This window comes from Pleurodeles waltl, chromosome 12 (genome assembly GCF_031143425.1).
Source record: "Pleurodeles waltl isolate 20211129_DDA chromosome 12, aPleWal1.hap1.20221129, whole genome shotgun sequence".
Lineage (NCBI taxonomy): Eukaryota > Metazoa > Chordata > Amphibia > Caudata > Salamandridae > Pleurodeles > Pleurodeles waltl.
Genome location: NC_090451.1, coordinates 271,821,650 through 271,837,382, shown reverse-complemented (window position 1 = coordinate 271,837,382; position 15,733 = coordinate 271,821,650). Strand labels below are relative to the sequence as shown.

At 43.7% G+C, this 15,733-nt stretch overlaps 1 protein-coding gene across 1 annotated transcript in view; it reads left to right on the top strand.

The window, feature by feature from the left end:
* The window catches only part of CETP (cholesteryl ester transfer protein), a 112,501-nt gene extending 97,149 nt beyond the window's left edge, over nt 1–15,352 (top strand). The window contains exons 11-16 of the mRNA XM_069215803.1: nt 2,808–2,975; nt 7,985–8,052; nt 13,289–13,331; nt 13,406–13,475; nt 14,339–14,424; nt 14,966–15,352. Of these exons, the coding sequence (XP_069071904.1) occupies nt 2,808–2,975; nt 7,985–8,052; nt 13,289–13,331; nt 13,406–13,475; nt 14,339–14,424; nt 14,966–15,040 (510 nt within the window). The 3' untranslated portion in view covers nt 15,041–15,352. The remainder of the gene's footprint in view (nt 1–2,807; nt 2,976–7,984; nt 8,053–13,288; nt 13,332–13,405; nt 13,476–14,338; nt 14,425–14,965) is intronic.
* Nucleotides 15,353–15,733: the final 381 nt, after the last annotated feature.

Sequence of the window (15,733 nt, the reverse complement as noted above, 5' to 3'; positions counted from 1 at the left end):
ATCGGCCACATTGGAATTAAGAGGCACCCGTAATGAGGGCCTTAGTGGTTCCATTGACCCTGTTTTGCTGGTTACTGTTCTGGAACCAAAAGCTGTTCTAACAGTTCAGTTCAGCTTTACTCGCTTTGTTGTCAGGAACAAGCAAGCCAAGGCCGCAGATGCAGGTTTGATAAGGCTCAGAGCAGTGTTGCTGAAATGGCTAGTTGCTCACCATCCTAGCATCGGACAAAGGTTGGTTTGATGAGGAGTAGTGGTGGTGGTCAATAGAGGTGCAGGTGTTGGAAGAGAGATCCCAGTCTGCAGGGTACAGACACTCATTGGGGGATACTTCCAATACAAAGAAAACACAATCATCCAAGCAATCCAGCCCACTGCAGCTTGGGTTTAATTACCCCACATGTTTTCACCAAGGGTTTCTTGTCACTGCCTCAGCAAGGATGAAGTATGGAGGAGCAGATTTATTGACTTCATGATCTTCATAGATGACAGCAGCCAGTATGGGATGTCCAGGTTTATTGAGAAAACACCACCAATACGGCAGACAGGACTGCACTGCTTGGCCGGATTATCCAGTTGATATTCAGGAGGTTCCACTCTGCAATCTGTTGTAGAAGATGGTTACATGTATCCATTCTACCCCACCTCAAAGTCCAAGCCACAACAGCTTCCTAATAGGGAGATGTGGAGTGAAGCACAGAAAGCAGTCAACAAAATCTTAATTACTAATTGAGAGTAGATAAACAAACAGACAAAGGGATGCGTGAACAACAAAACTGACAATAGCACGTGTCAACAGTGTGGATTGTGATCTCATTCCCTCACAAAATCCTTCAACCAACATGGACTTCTGGACCGGATTGTACTTTTGCGCTTACACACAGGTCCTTGTTCAATAGGATCCTATGGAGGTGGATCACACCAAACGAGACACATCATACCTCACCTGTTCCATAGCCACCACATTCTTCTTCACCTCTTTGATCTTGAAGGGCCCCTTGTAACTAGAAGTGGCTTGCTTCACAAACCTGAGTTTCTTTACCAATACTTCATCTTCCACTTCCTACTTGCCAGACCTTACTTTTCACCTTATGCGAGTGTTCACACTGAATGCAGTACTTCTCCTGATGTTTTGCTACTCTTAACACTTTTCCACACATTCTCCTCAATTACCATCTTCTTACCTAGGTTTAACCTCCCCCCTCATGCCTTCAGAAGCTGGCATTCCTGTGACACTGTGGGAAATGGCCCAGTGTGCCCACAATATTTGTCCTTGACATTTGGACCCAGGGCATCCTCTGTTGCAAAGGTCTCTGTACACATCTATTCAGCATAAAGTTCATGAATTTCACCAGCCTTTTTGTTTGTGGTAAATACAATACTAATACACTGATGAGAAATTGACAGAACATCTAAATCCTCACACATTTCCTCTGAGCAAAACACGCTACTATCTGTTACGGTGGGCCTGGTGCACCTTCTCTAGCAAAGGCCTCTTTTGGAAACTCTGTAATAATATGAGTGGTTACAGAATTCAAACTCCTGGATGTGACTAACAGTGGTGTGGTCGATTAAAACTACAACAAACTTCTCCAATGGCCAAAAGAGGTTAACTGGGCCAACTTGCACAGCTTTATTTTATCTGTTGTACTCCACTACCATCCTGTCCAAGCCAGGCGATCAGGGATGTTTGTCAGGTTCACCTTGGTTAAAAAACCAACTTAAAATAACAGTCTACAATAGGAAACCAAAATAATAATTCTGCAGGATATCCAGACAGTACTTTAAATTTTTCAGTAATATCCAGTCAGTGTGCACAAGCTAAACAAATCTAAAACCTCCTTACTCCATATGCTGTGTCGAGATGTCAGTCGTGCTTGTTCATAAATTAATACTTCAGCTTGAAAATCTCCTTCTTTGGTCTGTATGTAATATGATTTACCTCACGCAGTTCGTATTTCTTTATCTCAAATACGTGACCAGTAAATTAATTTGAATAGCCTACATCGATGCCAAGACATACTTGTCATTTGTATGTCCTATAGGATGCTGAAACAGATATGGCTACAAATGCTCCGTGTCACCAGGGTATTATTCTAAGGCTTCCTCTTGCCAAGCTCTCACTTCCCTGTTTCTGAGATACTCTCGCGAGGAATGAAGTGCTGCATCACGCTCACCTTGTAGTGAACCCACGCACCACACACTAAATTCCACGGAACACCAATAGTGGCAATAGCGGCAGTGCGCATGCTGCAATGGCTTTTCTTCCTTGCGCAACCTAGATCAGGTTAAATTTCTGTGTCCCACTGCAGCAAAAGTAAAGTTCACAAAGTGAGCATGGTGATATAAAATGACTTTCTCACCGATGCAAGAATTGCATTACTAATCACTAAATTTTTGTTGTTTTAGTGTAAGTTTGTTTATTACATTTTTCTCTGTTATTCGAAATTGGAGTGGGATTTTTATTGCATTGTGTTTTTGACTTTTTAACTGTTTTGGTACTTCCAAATGCCTTAAGTTAAGCCTCTCTCCTCTGTGCCACAGCTACCGGCAGTTGAGCTCAGGATTAAACTACTGAAACCCCTGACTGGACTTAACAAGTTAATGACTTTTATTATTTGTGGTAGACTTCCATCCACCCCAATTAATAATTCACTTTTTTACAATAACATTTGTAAAAAATATGTGTTTTTTTTTTTTTCCCTCCATGCAAATGATAATCAAGCGTACTTCAGGGATGCATCCCCATGGCAAATGTAAACCCTTCAGAGGCCTTTTTTTCTATTAAACAATCTCACTTTCTCCTGCAGATTTTCCAGGGTGTTCCTTTAAAAGATTGTATTGCAAAAGCCTGGAGTCTCACTATCCCGCGCATTTCATTCACCCCGGAAGGGACTGTGGTGAAATCAAAAGTAGCAGCAGAATTCTTTGTTTCCTCGGGGGAAGAAGATTACTCTGTGGCATTCTATTTTGAAACTGTAAGTAGGTGTGTCACGTTGTCATAATGCAATTACTGTATAGGGTAATGACATGCTATGCTATAGGTACCCCGTATGCCAATGCCAGAAGTGTTTAAACTCTTTTTTCATACTCAAGGTGCGTCCAACCTGTTTGTGGACTATGGGCCATATTTATACTTTTTGACGCAAAACTGCGCTAACGCAGTTTTGCGTCAAAAAAATTAGCGCCGGCTAACGCCATTCTGAAGCGCCATGCGGGCGCCATATTTATTCAATGACGTTAGCCGGCGTTAGCCGCCGGCGCTGCCTGGTGTGCGTGAAAAAAAACGACGTACACCAGGCAGCGCTGGCGTAGGGGGATATGGAGCTTGGGCGTCAAAAAATGGGGCAAATCAGGCTGAGGCAAATTTTTCGCCTCAACCCGATTTGCGCCATTTTTTTCGACTCCCAACCCCCATAGAAATGACTACTGTCTTAGCAAAGGCAGGAGTCATGCCCCCTTGCCCAATGGCCGTGCCCAGGGGACTTATGTCCCCTGGGCATGGTCATTGGGCATAGTGGCATGTAGGGGGGCACAAATCAGGCCCCCCTATGCCACAAAAAAAAAAAAACATTAGAACTTACCTTAATGTCCCTGGGATGGGTCCCTCCAGCCTTTGGTGTCCTCCTGGGGTGGGCAAGGGTGACAGGGGGGTGTCCCTGGGGGGACTTGTCCTTCCGAGCCCACAGGTCCCTTAACGCCTGCCTTTTCCAGGCGCTAAAAAACGGCGCAAAAGCGGCTGTACGTCATTTTTTTTTACCCGCCCACTCCCGGGCGTGAATTTTGCCCGGGAGTGTAAATACGGCGCACATGCCTCGGAGTCAATTTTTTAGATGGGAACGCCTACCTTGCATATAATTAACGCAAAGTAGGTGTCCACGCTAAAAAATGACGCAAACTCCATGGACTTTGGCGCTAGACGCGTCTAACGCCAAAGTATAAATATGGAGTTAGTTTTGCGTCGGAATTGCGTAAAAAAAAACGACGCAATTCTGGCGCAAACGGAGTATAAATATGCCCCTATGTTTGAACTGCAAAGCGGATTTGCTCGGTTGATGCAAACGTGGCCTGCTGACCATCAAATCAAACCAGAAAAGCATTTCATTAAGTTTTTGCACCATCGTAATGTACATTTAGCGTAATTAGCAAAGCTGCTTTAATTAGTTCCTTATCAGTATGCTTTTTAAGGCCTTTGCTGAGTTATCTATTGTGTTGTTAACATTTTCGAAGGTTTTGACTAGTGAGATGAACTAAATTACATGCCTGAGGGCTTGAGTACCAGTGTACTGGAGGGTGGTGTGCTATTTAACACATGAAATAAAAAATGATACTGTGAGGTTTGGAATTTAATGGGTGAAATAAGAGCAAATTGCGCCTATAACAAGATGTACATTTGAGAGGGTGCAAATTTGAAAGGGTGCATATTATGCATCTTATGTAATATTGTATCTTGATATTCCCATAAGAAAATCTACATGTTCCAATATTGGACAGGCATTGTTTGACTGTATGTATTTGTCTTCTGATATACACCTGGAAGAAATTGTGAGGGTGTGGACTTTATCACGCCCAATAATTACCTGGCGCACTAAACTCTGTACCATTAATAATTTTAAAAGATCATGCCCGGGACCCCTGTATATTAAATATTGACTGAAACAAGCAGACTCTTCTCCTTACAATGCACTTCACTGCCCGTTGTTCACATAGGAATGAACATGCAACAAGTTTGATTTATAGTGATGGTGTAGAACTTTGGGGTGTGGATCTCTATTCTCAAAAATCTGTCAAATCTACATGGTAGTTTGCAGGTCTGTGTTACAATGATGTGTTCACTAAGGGAACAGTGCCTAAGAAACAGAAGGGGCTTGCGTAGTACAATCGAGCCAGATGTGGCACGGAAAAGCCAAATAGCCAGCCTCCTGATGACTTTACAAGAGCTTAGCTCTCCTACAACCTCTGCATGTGTGGATTGAGGAACACTGGTTATGCTAAGGGCTTCTGGAGAGCAACCTGTTTCCAACTGGGTGGTACTTGAAGTTGTGTTGGTTGCAAGATAGTATCATGTTGATGCTTCTTGATGGTTCTATTGTAATGATTGTGGTTTTATCAGATCAAACACACAATGCTTGCCAATAGTCTAACCACCGGCAATTCCGCGTTTTCTGTCACAATGCCACCTCAGATTAGACCCAGCCATATGCAAATCAGTCTTGGTCATGTTCCAGTGGGAACAGTCCAGCCCTTTCTGAACCGGAACACAAGCTAACCAAGACCTGTTTCGGCCTCTTTGGGCCTTTTCAGTCGGGTGCAAGTTGATTCCAGTGGCTTGGTCTAATCTGAGGTGGCATGGCAGGCAAAACAGCCGTGGGTTGGAATACTACTCCAAGTGACTGCCGGTGGTTACACTATTTGCAAGGATTCTTCCCATCACCTTTTGAGTGTTTGGTTTCATTGGAACAGAAGATCTTTTGGGTCAGGTATCTTCTAGTATGATGCATTCTGGTTACATTTTGGCACACCATTTATGCGGAGTTCTGTTGCAGAGTAAATAATTGATATTGCACTAGCTGTTGCTGCTTTGTTGGTTCTGTGTAGGTATAGTCCTGGTGCTTCTAGTGTGTGTTTCTGTGGCTATGACATTGAGTATTATGGTATAGAGTTAGGGGCATATTAAGAGCCCCTAGCGCCACATTAGCGCCGCCTTAGCATAATTTTTTTGATGGTAAGGCGGCATTTTCCCCTCAACATATTTACAAAAGGGCGCAATGCATACATTGTGCCACTTTGTTACCCGTTGCGCCACATTATGCCTGCACCAGGCATTATTTATGCAAGGGAGGGGTTCCCCCATTAGGTGGGGGCCAGAAAAATGGCTCAAAGAAATCTAATAGATTTCTTTGTGCCATTTTTTTTCCACATTTTTAACACCTGCTCAGAGCAGGCGTTAAAAGGCAGCACACCATTGGTTACAATGGGCCCCTATGTACTGTACAGGGTTAGCGTCAACATTTTTGTGTTAACCCTGAACAGTACATCAATAGCGTCAAAAATTGCTATTCCCCCCTAACCTGTACCATGGCGTGCCATATTTTAAATACGCGCACACAGGGTGGCGGTAGGGGGGTGAAAAGGGGTGCAGGGAAAATGGCGCTGCACTGGGTACAGGGCCACTTTTTCTTAAATTTGCCCCTTAGTTTGCAGAGGCGCCTCAGCATTTGGTCGGTGCTGGCATTGACCGCATTGCGGTCCATTGTCTCCCGGGAGGAAATGATGTGTTTGATTGAACAGGTGTGTGTGTGTTTGTGTCATTGTACATACAGGTGTCGGCCTTTCACCTGTCTGTGGAGGAAGGCGCTGCAGCGTGTAGCCTGCAGGGAACAGATTGATTAATTGGCAGTAGTAACACAAAGGAATTTTCCCACAGCAAAAAAACACACAAGGAATCCGTACAGGAAGAATCTCAGAGAGCAGAGCAGAGAAACAATGGAAGTGGGACAATAAGTGCCCAATGACCATCACTTGGAGAGCGTCGTTCGTGCACCAAAAGTCACAATAAATGTGAGCTAAATTAAATTGTTGGCTATTTAACACTTTTCTGCAATCTGAACTGATGTGGTATTCCCACTTCACAGGTGCTATAATACCGCAGTTGTGGCACCAGATTGTGAAAGTTGTGCCCATTAGCACTAGCAAAACTCTGGTGTTGCCTTTGCACTTATGATGCAGAAACACTGGGGGTCATTCAGACCCCGGCGGCCGGCGGGAGCCGCCCGCCTGGCGGGAACCGCCGAATGACCGCACCGGCCATTCTGTGTTTCCCGCTGGGCTGGCGGGCGACCGCCAGAAGGCCGCCCGCCAGCCCAGCGGGAAACCCCTTCCCACGAGGATGCCAGCTCCGAATGGAGCCGGCGTAGTGGGAAGGGCGCGACGGGTGCAGTTGCACCCGTCGCGAATTTCAGTGTCTGCAATGCAGACACTGAAATTCTATGTGGGGCCCGCTTACGGGGGCCCCTGCAGTGCCCATGCCATTGGCATGGGCACTGCAGGGTCCCCCAGGGGCCCCACGACACCCCTCACCGCCATCCTGTTCCTGGCGGTCGGAACCGCCAGGAACAGGATGGCGGTGAGGGGGTCGGAATCCCCCATGGCGGCGCAGCAAGCTGCGCCGCCATGGGGGATTCCTCAGGGCATCGGAAAACCGGCGGGACACCGCCGGTTTTCCTGTTCTGACCGCGGCCAAACCGCTGCGGTCAGAATGCCCTGCGGGGTGCCGCCAGCCTGTTGGCGGTGCTCCCGCCAACCCCGGGGTCGGAATCACCCCCACTGTTTCCAATAGTTGTTCCACATATAAACTTACCTTTTTGGTACTAAGAGTACCAGTAGTTGTAATGGCATGTGGTTTTACCACAAATGTACCCAGATCGCTAGATGAGGGCCCATCAATGAAATCTAAAGGAAGCTATGTAAGGAAACAAGATTTCAGCGGACGTTTGACGAAAACCGAGAAAAGACAATTCAGTAACTCAAAAGAAGAATGGCGGAAGTGGACACAAGAGACAAACAAACACAAAAGTGAAGGACAAAACCATTGGTCGCCTTACGGTACTTATATGTGCAGTCTGACTGCTGTGCCGCATTATGACGTCACAGGCATAGACAGTGCAGACAGCATGTCTACGGTATACCACTTCTTTACAAACTTTGTGACCTTAGGTTCTAATAAGTAAGCTTGCAAAAATGATGCCCTTTTAAGCACAACTCAGATGATGGCTGGTTGCTGCCTTTACATATAAGAATATGTTTTTCTCAGCAGAAGTTTCCTATTAATAATATTGCACAGTTTGCTCTGCTCCAGACCAAGGCATGGAAATTAACTGGCGGAAGGAAAAAACGAAAAATAGAGAAGGAATATTTAATTTAATGAGTAAATCTATACACCATATTAGAGGTTTTATTTTTCACCTTGTTTTATTTCTCCCACTAGGAGGTGACTGCTACTATCCAAGCATCCTATGCAGAGAAGAAACTGATTTTGCACCTTTCCAATGCTGCGTAAGTGTCCAGTCTATAAGGTACATAAATGAGTAATGTCAAAGGTACAGAACAGTGGTCTTTGAAGCACTCGCAGTTTTTGGAGACTGTAACACGCTCAAAACATGTTCTGCCATCCCATCTCCAACTTACAACCTATGTGGGTCACATTGGCATTGTACGAATGTATTAATTGACTCACTGACTCAGTCACTCACGTCTCATTTTTTTAGAAGACTTTGGGAAATGATGTCCACTGTCTAGAAAAACGTGCCTCGAGTGTTTCCCTTTTTTCAACACTGCCCAGTCTTGGTTTCATGGAAAATGTGCCAAAGTGACCATCCTCACCTCTCTATAGAAATCCCTGAATTTACACCTCTTATCTACTGGGATTAGTAATGTTGCCCCCTTTTATCAATAGATAGCTTAGCTTTGTGCTTACAAAAGTGGAAAAAAAAGAGCAAATGAGTTAGAACCTACCTAGAAAGGAGCCGTCCAGATGAACGTCTAGCAATGCTATTCTGCTGTTTGAAAATGAACAGCCCCAGTATTGAAGAATTATTAGTTCAAGCTTTCCCATTACCCATGGTCTTCATGGCTACTGACCTCTATGTACCTGTTCATCCTTTCTTGTCATGCTAGATTTGCCATCAGACTTTAAAATGATGGTATTATACTTGGACAATGGCCGAGTAAGCTTGAAAAGGTGAGGGCTACTGTCTATGAGTGTATAGTTTCCTGCCTATGGGATTTGTCTGACTGGTGTCCTCTGCTCATGTCCTGTTTCTTGAGATTTTCCTTACTTCAGGATTCTGCCACATCACCTGTACTATTTAACATAAGATAAGACATGTAGGGATACTATGAGGGTGCATGGCCTGCACTACCTTCAGATGGCTGATAATTCTCATACGCCGGTCTCTTTCTCAAATGACAATTTGAGTGGTAATTACTTGATGCGAAATCTGGGGGTTCCCAGAGCCGCAGGGGTTTGATTTCTAACCCCGTCATGCAAAGTCTAAATTCAATGCACTAACATTGAATCAGAATGTAGGGTTGGGCTGCAGGCTTGACACAAGCCCAGCGCCTCTAGATAAGTTCAGGGACACAGTGGCAATTCAGACAATCTTTTCGTTATGAATAAGACACAAAGATAGCCCTGAGAAACAGGAACACGTAGTTTGAAATGTTTATATTTACACCGCCTGTCCTCTAGTGCATAAAATATGTACAGTAATCCTACAGATTGGAAAAATAAAAGTAGTTAAGCATGTAAAATTCAGCAAAAACAAGATAAATGTTTCTAACATTGTCAGAGTTTCTGACATCCTAACACCCTAAAGCTATTTCTAAGTGCAATGATAAACCTTAACTAAAGTATATAGAAAATCTGCCTTTAGAAGTGTAGAGTTTCTTCTATAGTGGTTGACACAACACAGTTTTGAATGGCTGTCTGCAGCTACTCCTTATCAGAGGTCTGCCGCAGGAGCAGGATGTGTGCTGTCAGTGATGGACACCTTTTGCACAGTTCCTGAAATCTACTCAGCGACTGAGAATGAGGAGTTTAGCAATCTGGTGTATAATCTGGTGATACTTCCGGTGCAAAGACCTCTCATAATAGGAGGCCAAATCCTGGGGTTTATACACAAATGATCACTGATTTAATCTCATATTTACAAAGCACAACAAGGTTTGGAGGCAGTATAAGACTAAAGTAACATGGCGCAAAATACATCAGCTCCATGCACATGTTGAAATTAAGCCTCCGTCTTTGTAAACAATAAGATTACCCTGTAACGGGCCATCTTGTAATGGCTGCACCCAACAATATAAACAAAAACATATCAGCCTGCAGGGCTGTTGGTAAAGATGATATCAGCATTTTTTCGTGTGCTCTAGGAACTTCACACTCTCTAATGGAGATAAATGAAAGACTATCGCTGCCAAATTATGAAAACTGCCTAAATGAGAACCTTCACAACACCCAAGTCTGTTGGAGTGGCAGTGAGTGATTGTCTGGATGAATGAAGTAAAACTGACAGAAACTTTATTCTCATACTTTATTGTCATACTGGTGACAATTTCAGAATCAGGGCTGTTTTTGGTACTCTGGGCACTTTATCACAGCTGACCAGTGGTAGAGTACAAGTGCTCATGTGTAAATTACATGTATAATTGGCTTTTCCATGATTGGCATATTTGATTTTCTAGTCTAAGTCTTTAGTAAAGTGCAGTAGAGGTGCCGAGGGCCTGTAAATCAAATGCTACTGGTGGGCCTGCAGCACTGGTTGTGCCACCCACATTAGTAGCCCTATAAACATGGCTTGTACCTGCCACTGCAGTGCCTGTGGATGCAGTTGTAAACTGCCAATTCGACTTGGCAAGTGTACCCACTTGCCAGGCCTAAACCTTTCCTTTTTATACATGTAAGGCACCCCTAAGGTAGGCCCATGGGCAGGGTGCAGTGTCTCTTAAAGGTGGGACATGTACTAATGTGTTTTACATATCCTAACATTGAAATACTGCCAATTCAGTTTTCACTGTTTCAAGGCCTATCTCTCATAAGTTAACATGGGGGCTGCCTTTAGATATCCTTAAAGTGAAGCTTCCCTTTGAGAGCAGATAGAAATGTGGAGTTTGGGGTCTCTGAATTCACAATTTAAAAATACATCTGTTAGTGAAGTTGGTTTTTAGATTGTTATTTTAAAAATGCCACTTTTAGAAAGGAGGTATTTTCTTGCTTTAACTATTCTGTGACTCTGCCTGGTTGTGAATTCCTTGTCTCGGTCAGACTGACAGTTGGGGTATTTGTGAATCTCCTCTAGACAGTGACCCAAAGGGGCCTGGGGTGAAGCCTGCATATCCTGATGAGCCATCTGAGCTGGTGTGGAGGGATGAATGGCCACTTACATCTGAATGGGCTGTGCCTGCCCTCACGCAATGCAGTCTCCAGTCCCCTGGTGTGTGTCTGGGGCCTGGCCTGGGCAAGGCAGGATCTTGTGAACAACAGAGACTTTCCTTTGAAGTTTGCTTACTTCAAATGCAGAAAGAGGTATAAGTAGTGGACCCAAAACCCACAACTTTAGATTTCTTCAAGATCACTTTTGGATTCAAGAGGAACCTCTGCCAAGGAGAAGTGCTGCCCCTGCCTGTGACTGTGCTTTGTTGGGCTATCCTGCAGTTGCTGCTTCTGCCTGTGAAAGGGGACAAAGACTGGACTTTGTGGTATATTCCTGCTTTAGAAGAATCTCCAAGGGGTTGGACTGAACATGCCCCCTGTTTTGAAGTCTCACGGCCATCAAAGACATCCTCTGCCAGCACCTGGACTCTCTGCTGAGACTCCTGCCCTGCCAAGTGTTGCCTAATCCACTTCCTGGGCCTTTGAAAGGAGAGGCTGGTGGAAAACCAAGAAAATCAAAGGAAACCGACTTCGGACGACTCTGGACTGACGCCCCTGCTGAATTCCGAGACACTCTCTGAGACCGAAGCTGTGGTCCTCGCTAGAGGGCGACAACCTCGCAGGCCTGATGTCGCTGCAGCCTCGCTGAAGTCTACGACTCTGTGACCGCCAGACATTGACTCCACCGGAAGTGCGTGAATCCAACGTTTCACACCGACGCTGCCTCACCTCCACCGCTCCACAGACCTGACGCCTCTTCATGATGCCTCCGCTCCTTCGCTCCGCAGCACTGGAACCGGCGCTGCCTCAGATCCAGTGACGCTGCGATCCCTGACTCCATGCACAGGCTTGTTTCCTCATTTTCACAAGGTACTGTACCTGAGGGTCTGTGTGACTTTGTCACCGGCGCCATTGGCGTTGGATTGTTGGGAACGATTCTGTCACAACGGCTTGCTATCATCTAATCGAAGCATTTGTGTTTCTAAAAAATATTTTTGTGTTTAATCTTTAAAAATTCATAAGTTGACGTATGTATGTTGGATTTTTGTTGTTTTGGTCTTGTGTTGTTAAGATAAATATTGGCTATTTTTGTAACCTGGTGTTGAGTCATATTGTAGTGTTTTCACTGTATTATTGTGTGTATTGGTACAAATACTTTACACATTGTCTCTGGGTTAAGCCTTTCTGCTAGTGCCAAGCTACCAAGGGGGTGAGTGGGGGTTAACCAGGTGTGTTTCTCCTTTGCTCTGACTAGAGTGAGGGTCCCTGCTTGGACAGAGTGCAAACTGACTGCCAAGCAGAGACCCATTCCTAACACATGTGAAATAAATTAACCTTCTGCAAATTTAAATCCAGCCTGTTTCCATAGTTGGTGCTTATCAGTATAATAGACACGGGCACCCCAGTATCGCTAATAACCTTGGAGTAATTAGTACAAAGTAAAAAACAATGATTCTTTTGGGAACATTTAACTCAACAGATTTATATTACTTTTTTCATTGCATATTGTTGAATCTGTGATTCCCCGCTCCATTCAGAAGTGGGGGAACGCCTAGATTTCTGCAGGTGGAGCGTCTGCCACCTCCACTGGAAGAAACCGTTGAAACTGTGGCCAGCCTTGTACAGGATCTCAAAGTCCCTATGGTGGATGCTTCGCACAATTGAGGGTGGGGTTTTCGCCACTGATTTCTCCTCTGTAGTACCGACAAGCCTGGAATTTTTCCTGCCTGGTACCTCTTGCCTTCTAGCTTTTCTTAAAAAAGGAAAAGAGAGAAATGCTCCTAATGCAGAAAGGAAAGCTCCCTGTCCTCCAGCGACATTTTTCTTTTGCTTTCCAGAAGCAAACCCTGCTTATGCTGGTCCACTCTGCATGTAGCTGTGATAAAAAATGATCTGCCACTGTGTTGCATGTAGTTTTATTAAAGCGATCCCTGCCAAGGTGGGAGGGCCCTTTCAAAATGGCCTGTAGTCCTCCACTGAGGGTGTTGAGGAGGGTCTTCGTTGACCTGGTTGCTTGACTTTAAGGTTCCGATTAAGAGCTTGCCTTGTACATACTGAAGTAATAACACTGGTGGATATCATTGCACACCAACTTTGGCAGTGATAAGTTGCTGCCTGGTATTTGAAATGCATCTTCCAGTAATACTACCAATGTCTCAAACTGATGCAGACAGGAACAAATGTAAAGTATCCCAGAAATCTGGCATTTTTACAAACTTGTACAACTCCTGCCCGGTTAGTATTGGCTGCCCAAGTCTGATATGCTTTGATGCAAAGTTATATCCTCTGTGATATTATGCCTTCAACTGTTTTGATGCACTAACCACAAAATATGTTTGTCTTACTTACCTTCCACAGAATTAAAATTAAAGATTACAGAAGTACCTCAAAAATGTCTGCGGTAGGTAACTCACAAGGTAACTATTTATTCTGATATGCTTCAAACAATTTTTAAAAAATTGTTTCTGTTTTCAGAAGGACGGATCAGTCCGGCACTTTTTAAAGAGGACTGTCTCTGCAGTCGGCATCCCAGCAGCCATTTCCCGTAAGTTTCACAAATATTACTGTCTATAAAAATCCTGAATTCTACTTGCAGGGAGTTAAACGCAGGCTTTACATTTGGCTGGCCTTAAAAAATTGAAAATAAAAGCAATAACAGCGAGGTCTAATTTAGCGTTTAGTGGTAAATGAAAATCTTCCGCTTTCTGGAGGAAACTCTAAACTTGTTATCGAATCCAGCAGTTGCATTCCCTCCTCAATATTATAGAGGCAATTTGGCCCGTGGATTCTAAAGACACTTGCCAACAGCCCCGGCTGGAGAAACATAAAAATAACGTTTGGTCCTAATCAGTGGAGATTTTAATTTTACTTATGCTGTCAACATGAAGACATTCGATAATTGCCCTTGCCCCTGGACCTGCCACCACTGTGTCATTTCTCAAACAAATACAGGTACACTCGACTGGGCTAAGATCTAAGTATTCTGCGAATAACTAACTACTCATGTGATGCGTTATAACATAGGAACTGTCTAAGAATGCTTTGTCTGTGCATTCACTCTGGATTTAGCAGCCTTGTCTGCTTTCGGTATTTGTTACTCATATGGATTATATATCTTAATCCTGCTGCAAGAGAGTCCCCTGAACGTCCTACTCTTTCTTTGAAGAATTTAGCGACGTTCTACCCGCAGAATATAAGTCCATCTTCCGTAGAGGAATTTCGTAATAGATCTAAAACACCATTCATATGTGATGCTATATGTGATGTCATCAGTAAGGGCAATTCATTTTAGCAAGAAGTTTAACCCTACCACTTATCAAAGTATTTTCAAAGTGATATATGTCATTTGACTATGTACACGACAGTGTGTCACATGTAATATAAACATGTGTTGATTATGATTGATAGGACTCGAGTCTGGCCTGACCTCTCTGATGAACAGTAAAGGATTACATTTATTCGAAATCAAAAGTCCAGAAATCATAACAAAGGAGGTAAGTAGACATATATGGTGTATATTATGTATGACCTCTAACTGTGGTTTTCTTGCTGAGGGCAATCCACACTGACTACAGTCAGTTCATTCTGGTGTGCAGCGCCACTGTCACTCCAGGTGATTACACTGAGCATCCGCCTTGACTTCCTGTATCCGGTGCATGCAAAGGACTGCTTCTCCGTCAATCCTGGGTGGATCCTTTAGAGACCCGCTCAATCAGGTGCAACAGTAAATTAGTGTAACGTGCAGCATTCCCTCTCACTCCTCTTCCTCTCATTACATGCCTTTGTGCACAACCCAAGACAGGATAAGAGAGCCAGTGTGATCACTCACACATAACCAAAGTGCTTCATAAATAATCCGTACCGCAACTCAACTCTTTCCCAATCTCGCAATCCCCCTTGGTGTTGCATGCTACCCACCAGCTAATCTGCTTTGGGGTTTCATCAGAGGAATGAAGTGCTATCTAAATGAAATTACAATTAATTGTACACAGACCATGTGTAAGATAGTTTTAACACACTTTTTTCCTTTTCTAGGGCTACCTCATCGTCCAACTAGACTTCGAGTTCCCGCACCATTTGCTTGTTGATTTTCTTAAACAAACTTTATAAGAAGAAATACTCTACTGATTGCCATAGCAAAGTTAAATTCTTCCGCTGATAATGCTTTATGGGAACTATCTTCCTGCCAATATATTTGTCTTTATAGTTTTAGTGAGAAAGTGAGAACTTTCTAAGGTACAAGTGCAAATACCTGTGCACATACTCTACGTTCATTTGTTTAAATTTGTGAGCAGCAATCTTAGCTTTTCCGGGAAGAATAAATAAAGACCATTTTATTTGACTTGTATTGACATATACTATGTTTTATGTAAAATGATTTAAATGCTGTATATTAAAAACAACAATAAATGCTATAGGGCACATTTGTGTAATATGAAAGCTTAATTTTCATAAAATGGTTGTCATACTTACGAGTGATAAATACTGTACTCATCTATAAAATAACAAGAAAGTAATGGGAGATTGAAGTTGCTCACCTTAAAGGCTGATGAATTTTGTATTATTTACCACTTTATGAATGATAGGATTGCAGTCACTAAGGCAAGTTGTGGGTTAATTTGTCAGGTTTACACTTAGCAGCCATGACTTCAGCATTTGTCTCCGAAATATCTGATTAGGGAAATTCAGCCGTGCTCCTGCCCTGCTAAACTCAGTTCCCTTGCTCCGCTTAGAGGTTCTGTCAGCAAAGCCTCATCAGGTTCCACCAAAACCCCACCCCAACAAAACAGAATCCTTGTCATA